The sequence below is a fragment of the Lithobates pipiens genome, unplaced genomic scaffold (genome assembly GCF_037356315.1).
Source record: "Lithobates pipiens isolate NorthernLeopardFrog02 unplaced genomic scaffold, aLitPip1_a1.2 Scaffold_30, whole genome shotgun sequence".
In the NCBI taxonomy this organism is placed as follows: domain Eukaryota; kingdom Metazoa; phylum Chordata; class Amphibia; order Anura; family Ranidae; genus Lithobates; species Lithobates pipiens.
This window is the reverse complement of record NW_027507791.1, coordinates 10,441,454-10,466,408: the sequence shown is the minus strand read 5'-3', so window position 1 is coordinate 10,466,408 and position 24,955 is coordinate 10,441,454. Positions and strand designations below refer to the sequence as shown.

The following is a 24,955-nucleotide window of genomic DNA, read 5'->3' as shown; positions in this document are numbered from 1 at the left end:
CATAGACCCCCCCCCCCCAGCACAAACCCCTCAGTATAAATGGACCCCCCAGTACAGAGTGCTTAGTACAGATCCCACAGAACGGATCAACCCCCCCTCCAACAGAGACCGGTGACATCCCCCTATCGCCGCAATTTGTCTATATGGCGGGTGGGAGGTGGTTAAAAAGCAAACTTTTTAAAGTACTTTTGAATGACATTCCTCATGGCACTAAAGGTAATGATAATGATAATCTTTATACAAATGTTTGTAGAAACGGTCATTAAAAAATTGCCCAGTGTATAGCCCTGTAGTAATATGCATATCTCATACCTAAGGGGCTGCTGGACAAGCTGACAATCCCTATAGCAGAGTCTGCACTGCCCCAGAGGGAGTTGCTTTTAGTATTGGAATATCATGAGATTAGGAATAAGGAGTTCCGTGCGGTGTAATGATAAATCAACCATCATGCCCTCTGGATAAATTACACTTCTTAGTGATAGGAAAGGCTCCACCCCTATCCCCACCCCCACTGCTTTACACACCTTGCACTTGCAGAAGCAAGCACACCTGTGTATAGCCTGACGCAGTTGAGAACGTTGTAGAGCCTACTGCAATCAGCATGGAATTGTGGGCTCTCTTCTCCTGGGCTTGGCAGGTTCTGCTGGGCTTGGCTGTCTTCTGCTTCCTCCTCTACTGTGCCTACATCCACTACATCCACCTGAAGTATGACCACATCCCAGGACCCCCCAGGGACAGGTGAGCACTCAGTACTTTGCATTGCTGCAGATATTAAGGACCATAAATCCATCAAACGTGGAACTTTGTATCAGGCTGTGTTCACGCTATTGCGAATAGGGATGAGCTCAGGTGTGTTCGCATGGAACATGTGCAGAGCCCGCCATGAAGTCGGTGCAAAGCTGCGCTAATCACAGGCAGTGAGACATTGCCCCGATGTGCGGCTGCAGAGATCGGGCAATGTCTCACTGCCTGTGATTAGCGCAATGCAGCGCTGCGCCGACTTCCTGGTGGGCTCTGCACGCGTTCCATGCGAACACGCCTGAGCTCATCACTAATTGCGAATTGGATGTGGTTTTCCCTGCATCCAATTCACATGCCAGGAGATTGTGTGCCAACCTCACCGCCCTGTCTGCCATGTCTCCTGTGTGCGAACCTTACATGCCTGCCATATCCCATGTATGCCAACCTTGCAGCCCTGCTTACCATGTCTCCTGTGTGCCAACCTCGCTGCCCTGCCTGCCATGTCTCCTGTGTGCCAACCTCGCTGCCATGCCTCCTGTGTGCCAACCTCACCACCCTGGCTAACGTGTCCTGTGTGTGCCAACCTCACCACCCTGCCTGCCATGTCTCCTGTGTGCCAACCTCACTGCCCTGCCATGTCTCCTGTGTGCCAACCTCACCACCCTGGCTAACGTGTCCTGTGTGCCAACCTCACCACCCTGCCTGCCATGTCTCCTGTGTGCCAACCTCACCGCCCTGCCATGTCTAATGTGTGCCAACCTCACCGCCCTGCCTGCCATGTCTCCTGTGTGCCATCCTCACCACCCTGGCTAACGTGTCCTGTGTGTGCCACTCACCAACCTGCCATGTCTCCTGTGTGCCAACCTCACCGCCCTGTGTGCCAACCTCACCAACCTGCCTGCCATGTCTCCTGTGTGCCAACCTCACAAACCTGCCTAACTGCCAGGTCTCCTGTGTGCCAACCTCACCACCCTCTGTGTGCCAACCTCACCACCCTGCCTAACTGCTATGTCTCCTGTGTGCCAACCTCACCACCCTCTGTGTGCGGACCTCACCAGCCGGAGTGCCATGTCTCCTGTGTGCCGAACTCGCTAGCCTGCCTGTCATGTCTCCTGTGTGCCGACCTCGCCACCCTGCCTGTCATGTCTCCTGTGTGCCGACCTCGCCACCCTGCCTGTCATGTCTCCTGTGTGCCGACCTCGCCACCCTGCCTGTCATGTCTCCTGTGTGCCAACCTCGCCACCCTGCCTGTCATGTCTCCTGTGTGCCAAACTCGCCACCCTGCCTAACTGTCATGTCTCCTGTGTGCCAAACTCACCACCCTGCCTAACTGTCATGTCTCCTGTGTGCCAAACTCACCACCCTGTCTAACTGCCATGTCTCCTGTGTGCCAACCTCACCGCCCTGTGTGCCATGTCTCCTGTGTGCCAGCCTCGCCACCCTGCCTGCCATGTCTCCTGTGTGCCAACCTCACCACCCTGTGTGCCAACCTCACTACCCTGCCTGCCATGTTTCCTGTGTGCCAACCTCCCCTTTACATCAGGGTTTGCAGAATTCCCCCTTGCATTGTAAGATTAAAAGGGATAGAGGGCCCAAAGACATGTCCAGGGTGTAGAAGGGTACATTGGTTAGATTAGAAGGGATGGAGTCTCGAAGACATGTTCAGGGTACACGGAGGATATATTGGTTAGATTAGAAGCAATGGAGGCCTAGAAACATGTCCGCTGCGCATGCGCAGTGTAGTCAAAATCTGCTGAATACGTTCTATCAGAAAGCCGCTACCCATCACACATAATGTGTGGAACACATCGCGGCCATGGAACGTATTGCCCATGTGCAGTAGGCCGGGTAGCAACTTTCTGATGGGTAGCAGCTATCTGAACAGGCAGGGCGGTGAGGTTGGCACAAAGAAGACATGGCAGGCAAGGCGGTGAGGATACATGCAAATAGGTGCCAATACTTTGTAGAGCCACCTTTTGTGGCTATCACAGCTCCAAGTCTCTATGAGTGTTCCACATCTTACCACTGGGATTTTTGCCCATTTCTCCTTGCAAAACTGCTCCAGCTCCTTCACGTTGGGTGGTTTGCGTTTGTGAACAGCAATCTGTTTCACAGTGGGGATGGTGTTCTTTGGGTGATGTGTTGGGTTTGCACCAGACATAGATTCTTTGATGGCCAAAAAGTTAAATTTTAGTCTCATCAGAGCAGAGCACCTTCCTCCCTACATTTTGGGAGTCTCCCACATGCCTTTTCGCAAACTCAAAACGTGCCGTTTTGTTTTTTTGCTGAAAGTAATGGCTTTCTTCTGGCCACTCTGCCATAAAACCCAACTCTGTGGAGTGTACGGCCTATTGCCGTCCTATGTACAGATATTCCAGTCTCTGCTGTGGAACTCTGCAGCTTCTCCAGGGTTACCTTAGGTCTCTGTGCTGCCTCTCTGATTAATGCCCTCCTTGCCCGGTCTGTGAGTTTTGGTGTGCGGCCACCTCTTGGCAGGTTTGCTGTTGTGCCATGTTCTTTCCATTTGGTTATGATAGATTTGATGGTACTCCTAGGGATCATCAAAGATTTGGATATTTTTTATAACCTAACCCTGACTTGTACTTCTCAATAGGGATGAGCTTCGTGTTCGAGTCGAACGTACGTTCGACTCGAACATTGGCTGTTCGGCCGTTCGGCGAATTCCGAACGTTTGGGCCGTTCGCGTCAAAATTCGAGTGACGCGCGTGCGGACCACAATGCACTGCGGTGGCGCAGTGCATTGCTGCCCCATGATTGGCCAAGCATGCACTGTGACCCCGCATGCTTGGCCAATCGCAGCGCCGGCAGCGAGGAGAGCCATGATTGGCCACAGGCATCCTGCCTGTGACCAATCATAGCTCAGGCTGTGTAGTGCACGCCCCACACTATATAAGGCCGCCTTTGAGGCGGCCTCGTGTAGTGTGTTACTTAGCATCTGAAGCAGTGGGTGTTCTGTGTACCTTCAACACAGTACACACCAATCGTTTTTGGCTGATTTCCTATCTTGCTGCTGTGTAGTGGTTGTTGTCTGTGCCCTGACTGCAGTATACACCACTATATTCACCTCACCTATATAGCTAGTGATCTAGCTTTAACCACTTAACAACTGCCCATTGCCGATTAACGGCTTCAGGGGGGTTGTTTAACTCTGAGAGGCCGTTAATTAACGGCCTCCCAGAATTCTGCTCTCGCGTGCCCCGAGGTGTGCGCACTCGAGAGCATCCGTGACCGCCGGGTCGCATCACGGATCACGGTAAACGGCCGCTCATAGCGGCCGTTTACCACGTGATTGCTCCGTCAAATGACGGAGTGATTTATATTCTCTTTATTTATTTATTTATTTATTTATTTTTTACACAATATGATTGCTTATACCAATAAATTTAAAGAGACAGTAAACTCTGATGTGTTTACTTCCTCTTTGTTTCCCTGCAAAGGTAAAGCATAATGCTTTAATGCTTTAACGTAAAGCATAATGGACTACTAGGCATCGCATAGTAGCCCATTATGTGTCACTTACCTGACACATGACACACGTCACCCATGTCCCCTGTAGCACAAATCGTCCATCTTCGTATATATCGTGGGTGCGTCGAAAATTGTGGGTGCGTGTTATACGCGATCCCCTGCCTTTGTGAGCCTCTGGGCGGCTTTCAGCCGCCTTCGGCCCTTCTCTACAGAGCGCCGCCGAGATACACAGGACATCCGGCTCTGTGTCTCGGCAGCGCCATTTTTAAAAGCAATATAGTGTTAACATAGTACCATCAGGATTTATATTCTCTTTTATTTATTTATTTTTTACACAATATGATTGCTTATACCAATAAATTTAAAGAGGAAATAAACCCTGATGGGTTTACTTCCTCTTTGTTTCCCTGCAAAGGTAAAGCATAATGGACTACTATGCATCGCATAGTAGCCCATTATGTGTCACTTACCTGACACAGGAGCCAGCGACGTCACCGCTGTCCCCTGTAGCACGGATCGTCCATCTTCCTTCCGGGTATCGCTGCTCCGGTGCCGTGAGTGGCCAGAGCAGCGATGACGTCACTCCGGCGCATGCGCGCAGGAGCCGTAAGTGACGGCATGTTTGCCTTCACTTGCGGCGCGCCCAGTGCACCTGCGCCATTGTTTACGGCGCGCATGCGCCGTAGACAGCGGTTCCCTATTTTTGTAAAATATATCTCCTTAACCGTGTGGGTTAAAGCGGAGGTCCATCCTAAAGTGGACCTTCCGCTCATTGGAATCCTCCCCCCCTCCGGCGCCACAATTGGCACCTTTCAGGGGGGAGGGGGGTGCAGGTACCTGTACAGTACAGGTATCTGCACCCACTTCTTTCTTCTTCTTCTTCCTACTTCTTTGTGGTTGTAAAAGTGCCAAAAATAGTACCATCTAGAGGATTGTATAGTCTTTCGTTTATCTAGTAGGGATGAGGCACTAATCAGAATTCACTCACCATTCTCAACTATATTGTGAGCACTGTGACCAATCACAGCTAGACGGAATTGCAGAAAATTGATGGCATTAAAGGAAGCCATCCATTGTGTATAATTGTCATGTGATCTGCTGTGATCCCAGCAATCACGTGATATCGGCAGTGGGCCTGTACAGTGATCTGTCATTGGCGGTATCTGGTGTATCGCGGAGGGGGGACACACAGTGGTAACATGCCTGTTAATTTGCACTGCACCTTATTTAATATTCTAATTCTCGATGAACATTATTCCTCTATTGCAGCTTCTTCATGGGCCATTCCCCGACATTCATGAAAGTGACCAAGAACAACGGACTTGTTTATGACTGTCTCCTTGACTGGTAAATATTTCAGATATTTCTATAATATGTTCTAATTACAAACCAAGATTATTCTATGTTTTGTGATTATCTCAAGGGCGGGAGTTTCATGTAAAAATTAGAGTAACTACTGTATTTCACAACGTATAACCAGGTTTGGACTGGGCCAAAATTTGGCCCTGGGCTTCATCCAAACTGGCCCACTTTAATTTTGAGTGTCCCTATCAGCAGCCCCCTTACATTAGATCAGGCTTTCTCAAACTTTTAACCCTAGAGGAACCCCTAAAATAATTTTAATTTCTCGAGGAACCCTTACTAAAACCAAATCATCAGGGCTCAATAGGAACAATGCTCCTTTTATATTAGTGGTCAATAGGAAGAATGTCCCCCTTAAAGTGGTGTTAAGATGGCTAAAAACATATTTGGTGTCATGTTGTTGGCTTTGCTAAGTGGTGCTGAACCTTGAACTCTGTAGGCATCTTCAAATAGGTGGTTCATCAGGCCCAGCTCAAGGAACCCCGAGAAACTTATGGAGGAACCCCAAGGTTTCACGGAACCCTGGTTGAGAATGGCTGCATTAGATTGTCCTGCCTCTCCTCCCACTTGTACTCACAGTTCTGAAGGCAGCTTCTGTTTCCTCTCTCCAGTCACGTGGTAAGTGACAAGTGATAAGGGGAGAGAGGAAGGAAAGTCTGCCGGCTGTTTGTCTCCCCCTGCAGGCTGGAGGGAGCAGAAAGCCTACTCCTCTCTCCAGCAAGTGTCTGCAGATGCTCCTTGGTGACAGGAGTGAAATTGTGATCACTCTGTTCGCTCAACTTTGTCCGTCAAACAGTTTCAGCGGACAGTCCGCTCAAAATTAGCATGGACGGACTTGGCCACACACGACGAACGAACAGTCCGCTGAAACCGTGCGCGATGACGTGAACGGCACGTACGACGGGACTAGAAAACGACGTCCTATACACTGCAATGCAAACTTCGGCGTGTAAATCCTTTCTGAGCATGCGCGGAACTTAGTTTGACGAACAAGCCTACACACGAGGGGACTGTTCGCTGAAACAAAGTTTCAGCGGACAGTTTTTCGGAAATTCCGAAAAACTTTGTTCAGCAGACTGTTCGCTGAAACTGTCCGCTGAAAGCCCACACACGAGCGGACTGTCCGCCGAAACACTGTTCAGCGGACAAAGTTGAGCGAACAGTCCCCGCGTGTGTACGCGGCCTCACATTCAGTGAGGAGCGCCCCACTGAGCCATCGGCCCACCGGGAAATTCCCGATAGTCCAGATGGCCAGTACATGCCTGTGTATAACGCTGGATCTTGTTGGCAGAAGTGGGCAGATCCTGCATTTTTAGCTGTCTGTACACTATACGCATGTAATATTTTTGTGTACATTTAAATGCATCCAGCAATACAGTGTACACGGGGGCCCACTGGCCACTGACAAATGACTTGTCACTATTAGGGATGAGCTCCTGAGGTTTAGCAAGCAACCAAACTTGACAGGTGCTTAGACGATCTGAACCGCTGGCTGCATCTCAAAGGCCAACATTTAGGCCCCATTCACACCTCAGCGTTTTGTAGCTGGAAACTTGAAGCTCCAAAAAGCTGAAGGGGAAAAAAAAAAATCTTCTCTATGGAGTTGGTTCACATCTCCCCTCTAAGCCCTTTGTATACACGGTCAGAGATTCCGACGGAATGTGTCCGATCGGACCGTTTTGTCAAGTAATCCGACTGTGTGTGGTCTCCATCGGACTGTTTCCGTCAGAGTATCCGACGGACCAAGTTTTCCAACTTGTCGGTAAAATTTTCCGACAACAAGATCTGATCGGACCTTGTCCGATCATGTGTAGAGAATTCCCATCGGACAAAGTGCCACGCATGCTCAGATCAAATTCCTACACCAAAACTATTGGCTACTAGCCTGAACGTAGTCCCGTCGTAACGAAATAATGTCATCACGTTCTGAACGATCGGATTTTCTGACAACTTTGTCCAACCTTGTGTATTCAACAGTTTTCGGACAAAATCCGTCGGAATGTGTCGGAATGTCCGACCATGTGTACAAGGGCTAAGTCACCTGAAGCCAAACCCCTGAAGCTCAAAAAAGTTTCGGAGCTTTTTTTGTAGCGCGAATCGGGCAGATCTGAGCGTTTTTGCCTTCATTTTCTTCCCATAGAAATTATTTCAAACGCGCCATTCATGTTTTTGTGCAATTTTCTGCTCAAATGAAAAATTAAAAAAATTAAATGGTAATAATATATGAATAAATGTAAACTACACAAATAACTAAAAATGATCATAAATAAAATAAATGACTAATATGTAATAATACATAAATAATTAACCTCTAAAAATATGAAATTATTATTAATAAACACCCGAACAAATTATTATTTTTTTAATTAATAAATTACTTATTTTGTGGTTAGGGTGTTTAGAAAAAAAAAAAAACGAAATATATATAATATATATATATATATATATATATATATATATATATATATATATATTTCGTTTTATTTTTTTTTGTTAGGGGTTAATTATTTATTAATTAGAACTTGGTATTTATTTATGATTATTTTTATTTATTTGTGCCTTTTTATTATGTAGGGTAGTAGTAACATTCTAACCCTAACAAAAATAATAATCCGACCCTTCACTCTATGCCCTTATCCTAACAAAAAAAATTATAAATTAATAATAATGTTTAAAGAAATAAAATCTAATGGTAAAATTAAAATGCCTAGCAACAAATAATGCAACAGATAGTTTTCTCTATTGCATAATAAAAAAAAAAGTCAAATCTCAAAAACGCTGTATAAACATGTGACGTTGACTTGCGGGGCGCCGCCTGCCCGTCTGGGGGGGGGGGGGGGTGCCAGATATAGGATCTGCCCTGGGTGCCAAATGCTCTAGGTATGCTTCTGCTTGTGTACACACCAAGGAAAATGCAGCAGAACATGAACCCAGGGCCGCTGACAGAAAACATTACAGCCTACCTGATGGGGGAGGGGGGGCGGGGCCCCTTCAGCTTTTTACACACACAGTAGTAGTACCCCAAAGCTCAAACGTGTGGTGTGTGTGTGTGTGTGTATCTATATATATATATATATATATATATATATATATATATATATATATATATATATATATATATATATATTATATTTATGTGTACCGTATTTATCGGCGTATAACACGCACCCCAAGTTTAGGAGGGAATTTTAAGAAAAAAAACTTACATTTTAAATGCTCATCAATGCAGCCTTATCGGTGTCCATTTGCAGCCTTGTCCGTTTTCTTTGCAGCTTTGCCTTTTAAAAATGGCGCTGCCGAGATACAGAGCCGGTTGTCCTGTGTATCTCAGCGGCGCTCGGTAGTTCTTGGCAGCTTTCGGCCTCCAAGAAGGGCCGAAGGTGGCTGAAACGCACCCAGAGGCTCACAATGGCGGGAGATCGGCGTATAACACGCACCCACGATTTTCCCCTGATTTTAAGGGGGAAAAAAGAGTGCGTGTTATACGCCGATAAATACGATATATACTAAGATGGACGATTCGTGCTACAGGGGACATCGCTGGCTCCTGTGTCAGGTAAGTGACACATAATGGGCTACTATGCGATGCATAGTAGTCCATTATGCTTTTTACCTTTGCAGGGAAACAAAGAGGAAATAAACCCATCAGGGTTTACTTCCTCTTTTTAAATTTATTGGTATCAGCAATCATATTTTGTGTAAAAAAATAAAAATAAAAAAATATATATATAAATCCTGATGGTACTATGTTAACACTATATTGCTCTGGTCACAATATGTTTTATAAAAATTTAAAAAAATATATAAAAATATAAAAAATATATATATATATATATATATATATATATATATATATATATATATATATATATATATATATATATATATATATATATATATATATATATATATATATATATAATATATCACTAAACCCCGGAGGAGCTGCTGGTTATTTTTGGGCTTAGGCCTAGCAGCCAACCAGGTGTTTACTCAGGAACAAAGTCTTTATCACCGACATTGTTGCAGATTACGTAGGGAAATTAAGCTGTAGAACAGTGGTCCCCAACCTTTTTGGCACCGGGGACCGGCATTGTGGATGAAAATTGTCCCGAGGGGTGGGGGGGGGGCCTGGGTGAAGATGCGGCTTTTCGCGGCCAATTTGTCAGGAAATGGCTGGTGTTAGCACTTCATCACAACACCATGGTTAATATGGTGTCAGGATGATTGAAGTGCATTATTTTTATTATTATATTGTAATATAAAATTAAATAGTTCAACTCACCATAATGCAGAATCTGTCACCAGATGCAGCTTGTCACTTGCTACCAGATGCAGCTTGCCACGTTGCCTATCACCAGATTTCCACTTGCCACATTGCCTGCCACCAGATGCAGATTGCCACATGCCACCAGATGCAGATTGCCACATGCCACCAGATGCAGCTTCTTAAATACAAACTGTCGCTAAGCACAGAGGCAGTGGAATGGTGGGTTCTGCGTGAGAGAGAACAGCGGTGATGCGTGGCGGGCTGTCAGAGATGTTGTAATCTCTCTGCTCCCCTGCTTCACCTCCAACAGTATACTGGCTGGGCTGTGTGGGCGGAACAGCGGTGATGTGGGCGGGTGGTGGGAGATGATGTCATCTCTCTGCTCGCCTGCTTCATCCCCAACAGTGTAGCGGCAGGGGCTGTGTGGGCGGAAGTGCGGTGATCTCTCTGCTCACCGCCGCCGCACCTCACCCGGCGACCCCTGCTGTAGAACATTTGTAGGGTACCTGGATCTTTCAGCCTGCTTGGCGATATCCACAAGACCGGATTCTCTCGGTTACTTCAGCCCTTCCAGGCTCTTGTTAAGAAAACCAACCCGTACGTGGTGTTCTTCTAAAGAGTCCTCCCCTGGAATGCTTGAAGTTCAATGGGTCTCTCCCGAACCAGAGACATCACCCATTCACCTTGGAATCCTTCCTTAGTTCCCTTGCCTTGGGCTAGCCAGCCCCGAGGCATCAAAGTTGGGTGTATCCACACCCCAGGCCATAGCCTTCCTGGGGGCTGGTCAGGAGGACCGGGACCATGTAATCAGCACAGCACAACACAGCACGCTGGACCGGAACCCCGAACCATGTGACGTCCACATCTTAAATTCTTAAATACCCTCTTCCAGAGGGAACAGCGAGAGGGCCACTCCCACTGACCTGACTCCAAGTGAGAGTAAATTAAACGCCCAACCAGACTATAGTTCCACGCCTGCCACCAGAGACAGCTCACCCCTGTGGCCAGGCTGAACATCTCACAGCCCAGTCAGACTGACACAGAAGTCAAATTTAGGCAAATAGACCCAAACCAAACTGTATATATATTTATGTATGTCAGTAGAGAGGTGGACAGTGTCATTAGTTTTTATGTTTATTTTATTTTTTACAATTGCATTTTTTGCTTGCTTTTGAGATGTACTATGGAGTATGGGATTTGTGGTGTGCATAGAGCAGTGCACATGACTGCAACTAATGCACTGCTCATTCCAAACAGAAGTGTAGGGGGGGGGGGGGGGGTGGGAGGTTTGGGAGCTCATGGAGGACATTAGAAGGAGGCAGAAAAACACCATAAACAACTTCATGAAAAATACATTACAAGGACATTAAAGTGGTGTTCCACCAAAGGGCGGGGGGAATCATTAACTTGCCACTCACTTCTAAATGGCTGTTGCTAGGGTGTCCCGCATAGTCTGCCTCCTTCAGTGCCTGGGCTCCTGACATCACTTCCCCTCGGTGAAAGGAAGGGCTCAGCTCTGCCCCCTCCCTCCTGTCAATCATCTGGGACACATGACAGGTCCCAGATGATTGCACTGCCAATCACGGCGGGCGTCACCGCTCGCACATGCGCAGTGGGTGCCCAGCTGTGAAGCCACAGCCGGGTGCCCACAGTTACAATGCCGGTGCCGCCGAATGGAGGGGGAGACGAGCGGGGCTCCGATCCCCCGCATCGCTGGACCCTGGGACAGGTAAGCATCCGATTATTAAAAGTTAGCAGCTGCAGTATTTGTAGCTGCTGACTTTTAATTTTTAGAATGGGGACACCTCTTTAAGTAGTGCATGTGTATTGATTTATCTTTCGGGAATATGGATATTGTTTAAGTTCACTTTAAGGAGGGGTTATCTGCAATACATTAGATTTTTAATTTTTTTTAATTTTAGGTTTAGATACGCTTTAAAGGAACGGTAAATTCATTGTTTCTTGTTTCAGGGTGTTGAAGTACGGCCCGGTTGTCCGTCTCAATGGTTTGCACAAGGTTTTTTTACTTGTTACCGATCCTGAAGGAATAAAGGTAAGTACAAGCCTGTAAAACTATCATCAAAGCCAAATACAAGGAGCTCAACCTGTGGCCCTCCAGCTGTTGCAGAGCTACAAGTCCCATCATGCCTCTGCCTTTAGGAGTCATGCTTGTAACTGTCAGCCTTGCAATGCCTCATGGGACTTGTAGTTCTGCAACAGCTGGAGGGCCGCAGGTTGAGCACCCATACATGCAAACACCTTGCCAAATTAATTGGATGTTCTATTGTCTCAGGAATTCCTGATGTCATCAAAGCACCCGAAGGACCAATTTTATCAAGATATATTCTATTTGTTTGGAGTACGGTAAGTAGCACAGACAAGGTCGCAACTAAAAATCAGAGAGCACACCCATGTGATGCGATTCAGGTGCGGGGGGTGGGGGGAAAGGGGTCTGGCCCTGTTTACACTGATACGGTGCGGAATTCGCAGTTTCTGCACCGCATCCAAATCGCACCTGTGAAGGGAGTCACTTTGGGCGGAGAGTACCCCATTCATGTGAACCGTTGCAGGTGTCTATGTTAAGTTGGCGACACCCCAAAAATGGTTCACATAACGCAGTGCAATTTGTGAACACCTATGCAATCTAATTCAGGTGCGGCAAAACGGGGTCCTGCATGATTTTGAGGGAGTGCGATTTGAGCCATCTAGAATTAATGGCTCAGATCGCACTGCTGCAGAGGGGGATCAGGAAGGATTTTTCTTCCAGCTGCTGTAGTAAATTGGATCATGCTTTGCTGGGGTTTTTCACCTTCCTCTGGATCAACCGTCCCTGGGTATAGGATTGAGTATAAGGGATTGTATGATTATTTTTATTTATTTTTTTCTCTTTTATTGGTTGAACTAGATGGTCTTTTTTCAACCTGACTATGTAACTATATGTGATTTGAATAGGAATGCAGTGCGATTCCTGTTCAAACCGCATACGGTTACAGCACCAGTGTAAACCCGGCCTCCTGCATCATTTGGTGCTGTTGCGATGCGATTTGAGCTGCACAAAATGTATGGCTGAAATTCCACAGGCATCGCTTGTGATGTGCACACGAATGCCGTGCAATTCCTGTGCGAATCACATGCGGTGCACCGCACAAGTGTCAACCCGGGCTCAATGTATTCATCCAACATGCCTCTTTTTTGCTTTCTGACTACATTAGATTCTTGGGGAAAGGATTACTGACGGATCGGGATCACCAGCACTGGCACACGCAGAGACGACTGATGGATCCTGCCTTCAGCCGATCGTAAGTAAACCCTCTCCAGTAAGATTACATACAGGTGGATCTCAAAAAATTTGAAAATTGAAAAGGTAATTTTATTTCAGTAATTCAATTCAAAAAGTGAATCTCCTATATTTTATATAGATGCGTTTATACAGAGTGATGTATTTCAAGCATTTCTTTCTTTTTAATTTTGATGATTATGGCTTGCAGCTAGTGAAAGCCCAAAATTCAGTAATTCAGAATTTGAATATATACAAAAAACAGCGCTCAATAGGACCAGAAGATAATAAACTGATAGTAGTAAAATAAATATAAGTTCATTTAATAAGATGCACAGGAGATTAAAATTCACAATAGTCAGATGAAAAGATTCAAAATCAATTGGTGCTCAGTCAAATAAAATCAAATTCATTGTTGGAATATTGTGAAAAAAGTAATAACAATGCCACCATGGATCCTCAAGACAAGGGGTTAACCATAATGTTGAGGTGTGATGAATCCCGGTCTGGAAGTTAAAGCGGAGGTCCACCCTAAAGTGGACCTTCCGCTCATCGGAACCCTCCCCCCCTCCGGTGCCACAATCGGCACCTTTCAGGGGGGAGGGGGGTGCAGTTACCTGGATAATCCAGGTAACTGCACCCACTTCTGGGATAGCTCTCTGCGGAAAGGGGCGTAACTTACGCCCCTTTCCGCAAGTGCCCGCCCCTTCCCGCAAGTGCCCCGCTGCCTGCTGGGAAACACACAGATCCCAGAGGCAGCGGGGAGCGTCCTTATTGCGCAGCGCGATTCGCGCATGTGCAGTAGGGAACCGGGAAATTAAGCCGAAAGGCTCCATTTCCTGATTCCCATACCCAAGATGGCGGCGGCAGGACCCGACAGGCGACCTAGAGATTGGCTTCGGGTGCCGACATCGCGGGCGCGCTGGACAGGTAAGTGTCACTATTTTAAAAGTCAGCAGCTGCAGTATTTGTAGCTGCTGGCTTTTAAAAAAAAAAAAAACGCGGAGTCCCGGTGGACTCCCGCTGGACTCTATAGCTCGGTCTGCAGGAACAGATGGTGATGGAGAGACTCCCCTCTCACACCTGCAGCCGCTGGCCTGATGGCAAAAAACAATCTCACACTCTGCCCCGGGGGATAAATTTTGGCCAACACCAGAAGACTGACGTCCTAGGAAGCACTCCGTGCGGCGGAAGGGGAACCCGATACCCGAAAAACTTGGTCAGCCTCGAATCCAAAAGATAGCGGTATGCAGGGCCGTCTTTAATATTGATTGGGCCCTGGGCAAAAATTTGCTTAGGGCCCCCCTCCCCCCATGCAATTTCGCTCTCCACCTTCTCTGAGACATACAATAAATAGCAGCTAGACTTAAAATCAGTTTACTGTATCAGATCAGGCAGCGATTGTGATTGGTTGCCAGAGGTTACAGCATATCATTACTGCTTACTGACTGGTTGCTAGAGGCTACAGCACTCCTTAAGGCTCACTGATTAGTTGCTAGAGGTTGCAGCACATGATTTCGGCTTGTTGATTGGCTGCTAGAGATTACTGTACAGTAATACTGCTCACTGGTTGCTGTAGGTTACAGCACATCATCTCCTCACTGCAGGGGGCATGATATACATATGAATGCGGCCTTATTTACATATCAATGCCGTTGGCCTCAGCTATTTACATATGCATGTCACTGCTATTTACATATGAATGCTGGTTATTTACATGTAAACACAGGGTCTGCAGGTGAGTCGTCTGTACAAATCAACAGGACTAAAACCTCAAGGGACAAGGGAATGTAAACTGGGATAGTTGGCAAGTATGAGGCAGCTGCTTTGGGCCCCACAACAATGACAGTGCCCAGGGCAGCTGCCCCTTTTGCCCTGCCTTAAAGACGGCCCTGGCGGTATGCAAGCTCGGTCGTTGCCGTGGTGAACGTGACTAACATGTTTCGCGTGCCTGTGCTTTGTCAGTCACGGGAGCCACCGGAAAATTCGGCTATAAAGGCATACGAACATCAAGAGGCGGAGGGATAGTAGGTGCTTGTAGTGTTAACCCCTTGTTTACACCTTAGAGAACTAGTACACACACAGAAAATTTTTATATTACATAAGACCAATAAAAAAAAGGGGATTTTTTTAATACAGAAATGTTGGCTTAGTGAAAAAAAATGTCTATGTACAGTATAGTATGCAATACTTGGTCGGGGCTCCTTTTTGCATGAATTACTGCATCAATGCGGAGTGGCATGGAGGTGATCAACCTGTGGCACTGCTGAGGTGTTATGAAAGCCCAGACTGCTTTGATAATGGCCTTCAGCTCGTCTGCATTGTTGAGTTTTGCGTCCCTCATCTTCCTCTTGACAATACCCCACAGATTCTCTATGGGGTTTAGGTCAGGCGAGTTTGCTGGCCAATCAAGAACACTGACACCATGCTCATTAAACCAGGTATTGGTACTTTTGGCAGTGTGGGCAGGTGCCAAGTCTTGCTGGAAAATGAAATCGGCATCTCCATAAAGCTGGTCAGCAAAGGGAAGTGCTTGATGCTCCGGGAGAGAGAGCACACCTAAATGAAGGACGCTTGCTCCTTTTGACTGGAAGGAGAGTAGATTTACCTCCTGAAATTTTTTGGACGAATTTGTCTAATTCTTCTCCAAACAAACGTTCCCCTTTAAACGGGAACCCAATCAAATGCTTCTTGCAAGACAGCTCAGCTGCCCAATTCTTTAGCCATAGGGCCCTTCGCATGTGTACCAACATGAGGGACAAATGTGATGCTTGTTGGACAGAATCCAAAATCGCATCAATCATGAAACACAGAATATGAGGCAGTTCTGCATCATTTTCTACTTCCTCACTGGGAAGGAGGCCAAGCATCTGCTTAACCTGTTCCTTGAGGAACTGACACAACCCCACGGCTGTGACTGTAGGTTGCACCACAGAGCCAGTCATGGAAAAGGAGGCTTTTAATAAAGTTTCCAGCTTCTTATCAGTTGCATCTTTAAATACCTGCGCATTATCCAAGGGACAAGTCAGGTTTTTATTCACGCAAGAAACAGCCGCATCAACAGATGGGACCCCCCACTTCTTGGTGAAACTTTCCTCCACAGGATAATGCATAGAAAACCTTTTAGGAGGAGCAAACAGTTTATCGGGATGTCCCCAATCTTTATACAACAATTTATCCATTAAGGGATGAATTGGAAAGGAATAGGCAGTCTGTGGGGCTTTCCTGACTCCCAGGGAAGAAACAGAGGACGTAGCGACTTCAGCAGCAGGCATTCTGAATGTGGTATGCACCAATTTAGTATAATACTGCACCTGTTTTCTGAGCGCCTGTGAGGAGGGGACTCTTTCCTCTTCCTCTGATTCATCCGACTGCTCATGATCCCTGTCCCCAGACAGGGATCTCTCCTCATTTTCAGAAGAATCATCTGAGAGAGGAATTTCAACAGAGGGAGGGGATCTACCCCTTTTCCTGCTATCTTTCAGGGAAGCAAAAATAAAATTCATTATTCTCCCTTCAAAACCCTCCAATGTAGCCCTAAGGGAGTCCTCAGTGACATAAACCGGGGCTGGGACATTAGGAGAGGCTGCAAAACCTGACAGGGGCACTGACTCGTCCTGAGAGGCTGGCTCCAGTCTTGCAAGGGGGGATGGTAACTTACAGGCACTTTTAGAACCCCTGGACCTAGGCGGTGATTTACCAGTGCCCTTGCTACCTCCCCCTGAGACCCTCTTACGAGGAGACATAGTCCTAAGCTACAAAGTAGAGGTACTAGTACAAGTGCAATCACTGTTGTCCTTAAAGTCTCACAATAAATATATATGCTTAAACTGCACAACCTGATGCTGAGTAGGTGTCTAAGGTTTGCCTGGATCCATTCCCCACGGATGCTTACTGCCCACAGCTCCTGTGTCTCCACTTACAGCCCCCTGACGCTCTGGGCTTTTTAAAACTGGCGCCTGCGCAGTACAGCGCCGTGCACACTGACGTGCACGACTCCCAACCACACTCCCCCCTCCTCCATTAGGCCGGGAACGCGCCCGGCGTGCGTGCACGCGCCCACGCGCATGCACGAGGACCGCGGGATCCGGGGGGGGAGGAGAACTCCACCGGAGCTGCGTGGGACCCCCAGACTACGTGGAACCCCTGTGTTACCTTGTTGTGGCAGGGATTGCAGTGGAGACGTGAGACAGCTGGAGAACCAGGTTTCACTGAGCGTGTGTACTGAAAAGGCATGTAAGTATGCATCAGGCTGCTCTTACTCCCTCTAGTGGTGGAAACCAGGTAAGACATACAACTACTCACAATGAAGAAATCCATCATATAATTTTATATATATATATATATATATATATATATATATATATATATATATATATATATATATATATATATATATATATATATATATATATATATATATATATATATAGGATTAACTTCCCTTACCTGTCCCCGCCACAGGAATTGCTGAAACAGACAAATTCCAGCCTTCACCCATCCCTGCGGGCAGTGTTAGCCAACCTTCAGGTTTATCTGGGGCTCTTTCTCGGAAGAGCCTCCTACCCGGACCATGTAAAAGACTCTGCCAGAAACTTTTGTGCGCTCTGTCTAAACAGTACACCAAGTCTGGTTTTCCCAGAGCCCAGTCTTCCAATGGAGAGGACTTACAGGCCAAACCTCGTTTCTTCGGCTGACGAGGCCCGGGTACCATACCATCTTGGGAGTTAAATATCGGCCCGAGGTATGGATCTGGTTTGTTGTAGCCCTTAGGCCCCCGCAGGGACCTGCACAGAGCTAAAGTTTTACGTGACCAACCACCATAGACACTGGCGAAAAAACTGAGGTGCCTCCCATATGGGAGGGGTTATATAGGGGAGGAATTCTCCTTAATTGGGGTCAACCAGTGTCCAATCGCCAGAGGTGCCTATATAACCCACTATGTAATGAAGCTCCTGTGTCCCGTGATGTATGATCAAGAAATTTGATTTTCTTTAAATGTTTTAATATGTATTTTTTTTCATTTAGATCACAAAGAAGATAAACCCAGTGGTGATCAAATACCACCAAAAGAAACCTCTTGTGTGAAAAAAATGATAAACATTTAATTTGCATATGGTGTAGCATGACTGTGCAATCGCTAGTTAAAATAGCGCAAACAGCATTTTATGAAAAAAACAAAAAGGCCATTTACTGTATTTGTTACATGGGACTAGGTGTCCTCCAGTTATGGTTTAGATCTACTATAGACGTTTACCTTTTATTGCAGGTTCCTGATGGGTTTAATGGGAATGTTCAATGACAAAGCGGAGGAGTTGGTGGAAAAGCTGTCGGAGATGGCGGATGGAAAAACAGAAGTTAAAATGCACGATATGTTCAGCAAGGTGACCTTGGATGTCATTGCCAAGGTAAGCTACCTCCACCCTAGTGGTGGAACAGAGGACTGGCATTAGGGGTATGGGAGTCAGGCACTCGCCCCCTCCATATGAAAGTGTAACATAACGCAATGGATGTCCATATGTTTATATTGTCTATGTGTATATTTGGCAGGTTGCGTTTGACATGGAACTGAATACCATACGAGACAACCAGACACCGTTCCCGCGAGCCATCCTCATGGCCATGAAAGGGATGGTTGAGATGAGAAATCCCCTTGTTCGTGTGAGTGTTGGCAAAATACAAACTGAGAAGGACAAAACTTTAAAATTTTTGTTAAAAGCTGGATGCTTGTAAAAGAAACAATTTTATAGGAAAAAAATGGAAACAAGCTAAAAAGAAGACTTGCCATGGTTACATATGTTGCTGCACTGTGGTGCCATTCATTTTGAAGGGCACTCCAGCGCACCAAAATGAGGTACATGCATTGCAGCCCACAAATATGCAAGGTGATGCACAATGGTGTGTTATATGAAAGAATATGTAAACCCAATATTGCATATTCCAGATATGGGCCTGCTGTTCTCCGCCAATGTGCTGCTGCTTCTCCTCCCCCAGCTCTTATGCAGCTGAGAACAGAGGGAATGTGATCAATTATAAAAAAAAAAAATATATACACATATATATATATATATATATATATATATATATATATTATACAGGGCTGCTGCTAGAATTCATGGGGCCCAATACAGCCTACCTGACGGGGCCCCCTTGACCCCGCCCACAACCCCACTCATGGCTCCGCCCCCGATCCCCACCCACAACCTGACCTCTGGCTCCGCCCCTGCCCCCACACTGTCTGGGGGGGGGGGGGTGTCTGGTGGCAGGAGCTGGAACATGTAACATTTACAGCGCCCCACCAATCCATAACTGGATCTGAATGGGAGAAATGTCAGTGTTTTGACATCTGTGCCCATCCAGTTTGTATCCCCATATACCACAGACTTGTGTCCATTTACAGCAGGCTACCTCTGATCTGTCACATTTAGGTAATAGAAAAGGATGTTCTTTTTTTTTTTTTTTTTCTTTCTTTGACCTGAATGAACATGGAGGAGGTAGGCATATCGAAATGCACACAAGTCAATTCATACTTGTAAACCTACATGGGGCTTTCAATAAGGTCTGCATGAAAAACTGACAGGCGGAACTGATTGCAAAGCTTGGGTGTAAGGTTATCAAAGAGGAGTGGTTTAGGGGTGGTAAAAATGCATCTTGGCTGTATGTTTTTACTGTCCCTACCCATCACATGTGTAAAGTAGCATCTCACTATGTGCTCAAGGTCATTATCATTATGATGATCAGAGCACAGTAGGTGCTCTATGGCTCTGTCAGTGTAACATCACTGCGTGGTGCTGACTTTGTTATGGCTGTGCTGTGTTAAAGTCTGTAATGCACAGTACAGCCATATATCAGGAAAGTCAGCACCACACAGTCATGTTACACTGACAGAGCCATACAGCACTTGCTGTGCTCTGATCATCATAATGATAATGACCATGAGCACACAATGAGAGTCGGGGGGCCTGCACATTCCATTATAGCCTGTGTGACCTGTCAGTGTGTGTGTGCAGGTGACTGCTTGCCTGTGCACCACTGCCACTGTCCAGATTACTCCTGCTGCTCTGTCCATCTCAGCCGCCTCAGTGATAAGTCTCTCCCTCAGGCTGCAGTACTTACTGAGGGACAGGAGCCGAATTACAGTAATCCATCGCCAGAGAAGGTATACAGTGAGCAGGCAGAACTTTAGTTTGTGCAGGTATACTGAGAGCAGGGTGTGTGTATTCCTGCACCCGAATGTAAAACAGTCCCTCTTCTGCTTTTACCTCCTGGGTCCCTCTGTTAACCTGATGGGGCCCAGGAAATTACTATATATTCCTTTATATACATTAGTAATCAAGTGGGTGCAGGTTAATAAAGTTATTTAGCTAGTTTTTTTTTGTTTTGTTTTTTGCTAGAAGTTAAAAGATGCTTGTGGACCCCCCCCCCCCCCGCTCACCCAGGCCTGGTACAACAGGGCTGGTTGTACTGCCCTATCAGCGGCCCTGTGTGTGTGTGTATAACATATTATACACAAATGTTTGCCTCTCGTTTCTATTTTAAACAGAATGGGTTGTTTTACAAGGTGATCTTTTACAATCAGATTTTCTATGTCAGATTTTTGGGATGTTTTGGTGCATCGGCAATCTCTTGATTTAAGTTGGCTGCCCTAACGCATGTTAACAAGCAACATAACGCACTTTCATGTCTGGCTACTGGCTGGGTCACCTCTGACCCCTGGGTGGAACCTTCTATTTCCTGGCTCTTGGCTCCTGGCTGGGGCTCCTCTGACCCGAAAGTGAGGCCTCCAGTCTTCTGTCTCCTGGCTGGTGCTCCTCTGACCCCTGGGTGAGACCTTCTGTCTCTGGGTTCTTTGCTGGGGCTTCTCTGGTCCCTGGGTGAGACCTTGCATCTCTTGGCTTCTGGCTGGGGCTTCTTTGGTCCCTAGGTGAGACCCCCTGTCTCTTGGCTCCTGGCTGGAGCTCCTCTGACCCCTGGGTGACACCTCCTGGCTGAGGCTCTGCTGACCCCTTGGTGAGACCTTCTGTCTCTTATCTTCTGGCTCCTGGCTGGGGCTCCTCTGGCCCCTGGGTGAGACCTCCTGTCTTTTGGCTCCTGGCTAGGGCTCCTCTGACCCCTAGTTGAGACCTCCTGGTTCGGCTCCACTGACCCCTGGGTAAGACCTCCTGTGACCCAGCCATTCATAAAACACTATGTATAAAAAGTTCCTTAATGAATGTGACACACATCCATTTCAAACCAAACTTGCCGTATTCTGTGATATAACCATCTCATATCAGATGGTCATCTACTGGCCATAACGTGGTATTTGTATTTAAATACCCCAATCAGGGAAAAAATATGTTTTGGCCACTAGGTGGCAATTGTGGTGATACAAGATAGCTCAACTAAACTTGCTGTATTCGGCATTATATAGCTAAGTGGATGTATATCGCATTCGTTCAGCAAACCTTTTATACAATGACCCCCAAAGTGTAAAATGTGCGTGTATGTGCTTCTTTTTTTAAAACAAAGGTTCTTCCATCAAAACGGTCCATTGTCCGGGAGATTCGAGACTCAGTAGTACTTCTCCGTAAAACGGGAAAAGAATGTATTGAGAAGCGACAGAAGATGGTACAAGAGGGGGCAGAGGTCCCTGGAGATATACTGACACAGATCCTTAGAGGTGCTGGTAAGTGTTGTCACTTATTCCCGGAAAATGTGCCGCCATGTTCCATAGATGGACAAGACAGATGCATCAAATCATTTTAGAGCCCTTCAGTTCACTAATGTCAATCCTAAAGGTGATCTCATAACATCAATGTCAGGGGTCTGCAAACTTTCTAAACAGAGCGCCAGTTTACTGCCTTTCAGAATTTAGGGGGGACGGACTGTGGGCAGTGGGAGTAGAAAATATCAGTGGGAGTAATCCGGGCCCCATCTTTGATATTAGGGGAAAGAATAGTGCCCCTTCACAGTTGCCAGTGGGAGGAATAGTACCCCATCTTTGGTGTGAGTGGGAGAAAAAGTGCCCCATTGCTGGTGTTGCTAGAATGAACATTTCCCTCTTGTTGCTGTCAGTGGGAAGAATAGTGCCCTGTTGTTAGTGGGAGAAATGGTGCCCCATCCTTGGTGTCAGTGGAAGGAATAGGGACCTATCGGTGTCAATGGAAGGAATAGTTCCCCATCATTAGGGGTCAGTAGGGGGAATAAGGAATAGTGCCTCATTGTTAGTGTCGGTGGGAGGAATAGTGCTCCATTGTTGGTGCCAGTGGAAGGAATAGCGAAGTATCATTGGTTTCAGTGGGAGGAATAGTGCCCCATCATTGGGGGTCAGTGGGAGGAATGGTGCCCCACCATTGGTGTCAATGGGCGGAATGGTGCCCCACCATTGGTGTCAATGGGAGGATTGGTGCCCCACCATTGGTGTCAGTGGGAGGAATAAGGAATAGTGCCCCATTGTTGGTGTCGGTGGGAGGAATAATTCTCCATTGTTGGTGTCAGTGGGAGGTATAAAGAATAGTGCCCCACTGTTGTTGTCAGGGGAGGAATAGTGTCCCATCATTGGTGTTAGTGGGAGAAATTGCCCCATTGCTGTTGTCATTGGGAGCAATAGTGCCTCCTTGTTGGTATCAGTGGGAAGAATAGTGTCCCTATATTGGTGTCAGTGGGAAGAATAGTGTCCCTATATTGGTGTCAGTGGGAAGAATAGTGTCCCTATATTGGTGTCAGTGGGTGTAATGGCGCCTCATGGGTCAGATAAAAGCAAGCAAAGGCTGCAGTTTGGAGACCACTAATCTATGTTGTTAATGCAAACAATTAGGGTTAGCCTGTAAGACCTCCAGAAATAGAAATGCATCATTGTACTCAGGTATAATCTTCCTGTTTTTTCTCTTTACAGCTCTAGAAGATGAGTGTGACATCGAGGTCATGATAGACAATTTTGTAACATTCTTCATTGCTGGTGTGTATCTAGTGCACATTCCCAATGTACCTTGAACTTTTATTCTTGATGTCCTGCAATGCTCTATTCCTGAAAAGAACTCTTCCATAGACTTGTACTGCTGACTAAAGCTGGCCATAGTAAAATCGCATTCAACATTTTCTAGTTATGAACATTCGTTCGGTTTTCTATCATTTAGGGAGTCAAATTGATATTTGTTTTAGATCACAGTGATGAGAAAATTCAAAGGCGTAAAATAGAAAATTTTTCTTAAACAAATAATTTTCCAACAGTGTATATAGTCTTCGTTCAATATGTTACATTCATTCCAAAACTGAAGGCAATTGGATATTCCCTTGTAATGAGAACCATATTAGTATAACACATTGGCTAGTCCAGGTCAAACAACCCATGAGTGGGTCAAACTTAAAGGGGTTGTAAAGGTTCAGGGTTTTTTTTTGTTTTTGTTTTTCAAACAAACATGTCCTACTTACTAGACATGCACTGACAAAAAATTTGGTCATTTTTTTTATTTATAAATTTTTTTTGCTTTTTCCCGGAAAAAAATGGTAAATTTTCATTCTTATTCTTGGATTTTCAAATTTCCAAATTTTTAAATTTATGAAATATTGAATTTCCTAATTTACGAACTTCTGAATTTGGAAATTTGAAATTTGGAAATTTGAAATTCGTAATTTTGGAAATTGAAAAATTTGTAAATTTCGTTATTAACAAATTTTGTTAAAATTTGTTAAATTAATTTGGAGCTTAGTGAATTGCACATGTCTAATGCTTACCTCCACTGCGCAGATGGTTTTGCACATAGTGTTCCTGATTCTCCTCTTCTAGGGTCCCTCAGCGGGGCTCGTGGCTCCGCCTGTTCTCAAGTGCCCTATCGGAAAAACGCTCTCCTTTTGGGACACCCGTGCGGGCGTGCTCCAGTGTCCTGCTTCTGCATCAATTGACACAGAAATCAGGACTTGGTCCTGTCCACCCCAGGTGCCCGCATCATTGGATTTGTTTGACAACAGCAGGAGCCAATGGCTGAACTGCTACCAATCAGGACCAGTGTGAAAGGGGTCTAATAGTTCTTATTAGTTATTGTTTTCAGGTTTTTAGAATTTTCAGATTTTCATTCTTATTTTTGGATTTCCAAATTTTTAAAATTTTCAAATTTTATGAAATTTCAAATTTTATGAAATTTTGAATATTTGAATGTTTGAATTTCAGAATTTCTGACATTTCGGAAATTGAAAAATTCGTACGTTTCGGAATTTGTCAAAATTTGTAAAAAAAAATTCGGAACTAAACAAATTGCACATGTCTAGCGGCCACCCCCTATTCATGCCTCCGGCCCCTTTCAGGGCACCGGGTGAATGAATTTCAGCGGCCAGGTTTTTTTTTTCTTTTAAGCACCTGATTAGAGCCAAAGGCTCTAATAGGCTTCAAAATAGGGTGGGCTTGGGTTGCAGAGAGTGCGTCTGGAGCCCACCCAGGTGTTGCAACAGCTAATGAATATCCTCCACCCGGCCAATCGGGAAGTAGGTATGATACCCATCACCTGATTGGCTGAAAGGACAGATGATCCTATTGGACGCCTAGGAGGAGTGGAGGAGATGCACAGCAGTATTTTGAATTTCCGATTTTCGAATTTTGGAAATTGGAAATCGGAAATTTTTAAATTAGGAAATTCGAAAATAAGAATGAAAATGTGAAAATTCTAAAATCTAAAGTAATAACTAATAATAAATATTAAATTATAGGTATTGGAATTTCCTTTCCTTTCTTTGGCTATTGGTGAAGGTAACCAATACGAATTTATCAGAAGTTATGAATAATCTGAAATAACGAATGCCGTATCTAAATGGAACGTAACGAATAATAATAATAAATAATA

The 24,955-nt window shown here is 45.7% G+C and overlaps 1 protein-coding gene across 1 annotated transcript in view; it reads left to right on the top strand.

The window, feature by feature from the left end:
* The first annotated feature begins 527 nt into the window (after window positions 1-527).
* The window catches only part of LOC143942403 (cholesterol 24-hydroxylase-like), a 57,440-nt gene continuing 33,012 nt past the window's right edge, over window positions 528-24,955 (top strand). Inside the window, exons 1-9 of the mRNA XM_077463683.1 lie at window positions 528-738; window positions 5,500-5,577; window positions 11,834-11,915; window positions 12,156-12,226; window positions 13,075-13,161; window positions 18,409-18,547; window positions 18,690-18,800; window positions 21,651-21,807; window positions 23,017-23,079. Coding sequence (XP_077319809.1) covers window positions 602-738; window positions 5,500-5,577; window positions 11,834-11,915; window positions 12,156-12,226; window positions 13,075-13,161; window positions 18,409-18,547; window positions 18,690-18,800; window positions 21,651-21,807; window positions 23,017-23,079 — 925 coding nt within the window. The 5' untranslated portion in view covers window positions 528-601. The remainder of the gene's footprint in view (window positions 739-5,499; window positions 5,578-11,833; window positions 11,916-12,155; window positions 12,227-13,074; window positions 13,162-18,408; window positions 18,548-18,689; window positions 18,801-21,650; window positions 21,808-23,016; window positions 23,080-24,955) is intronic.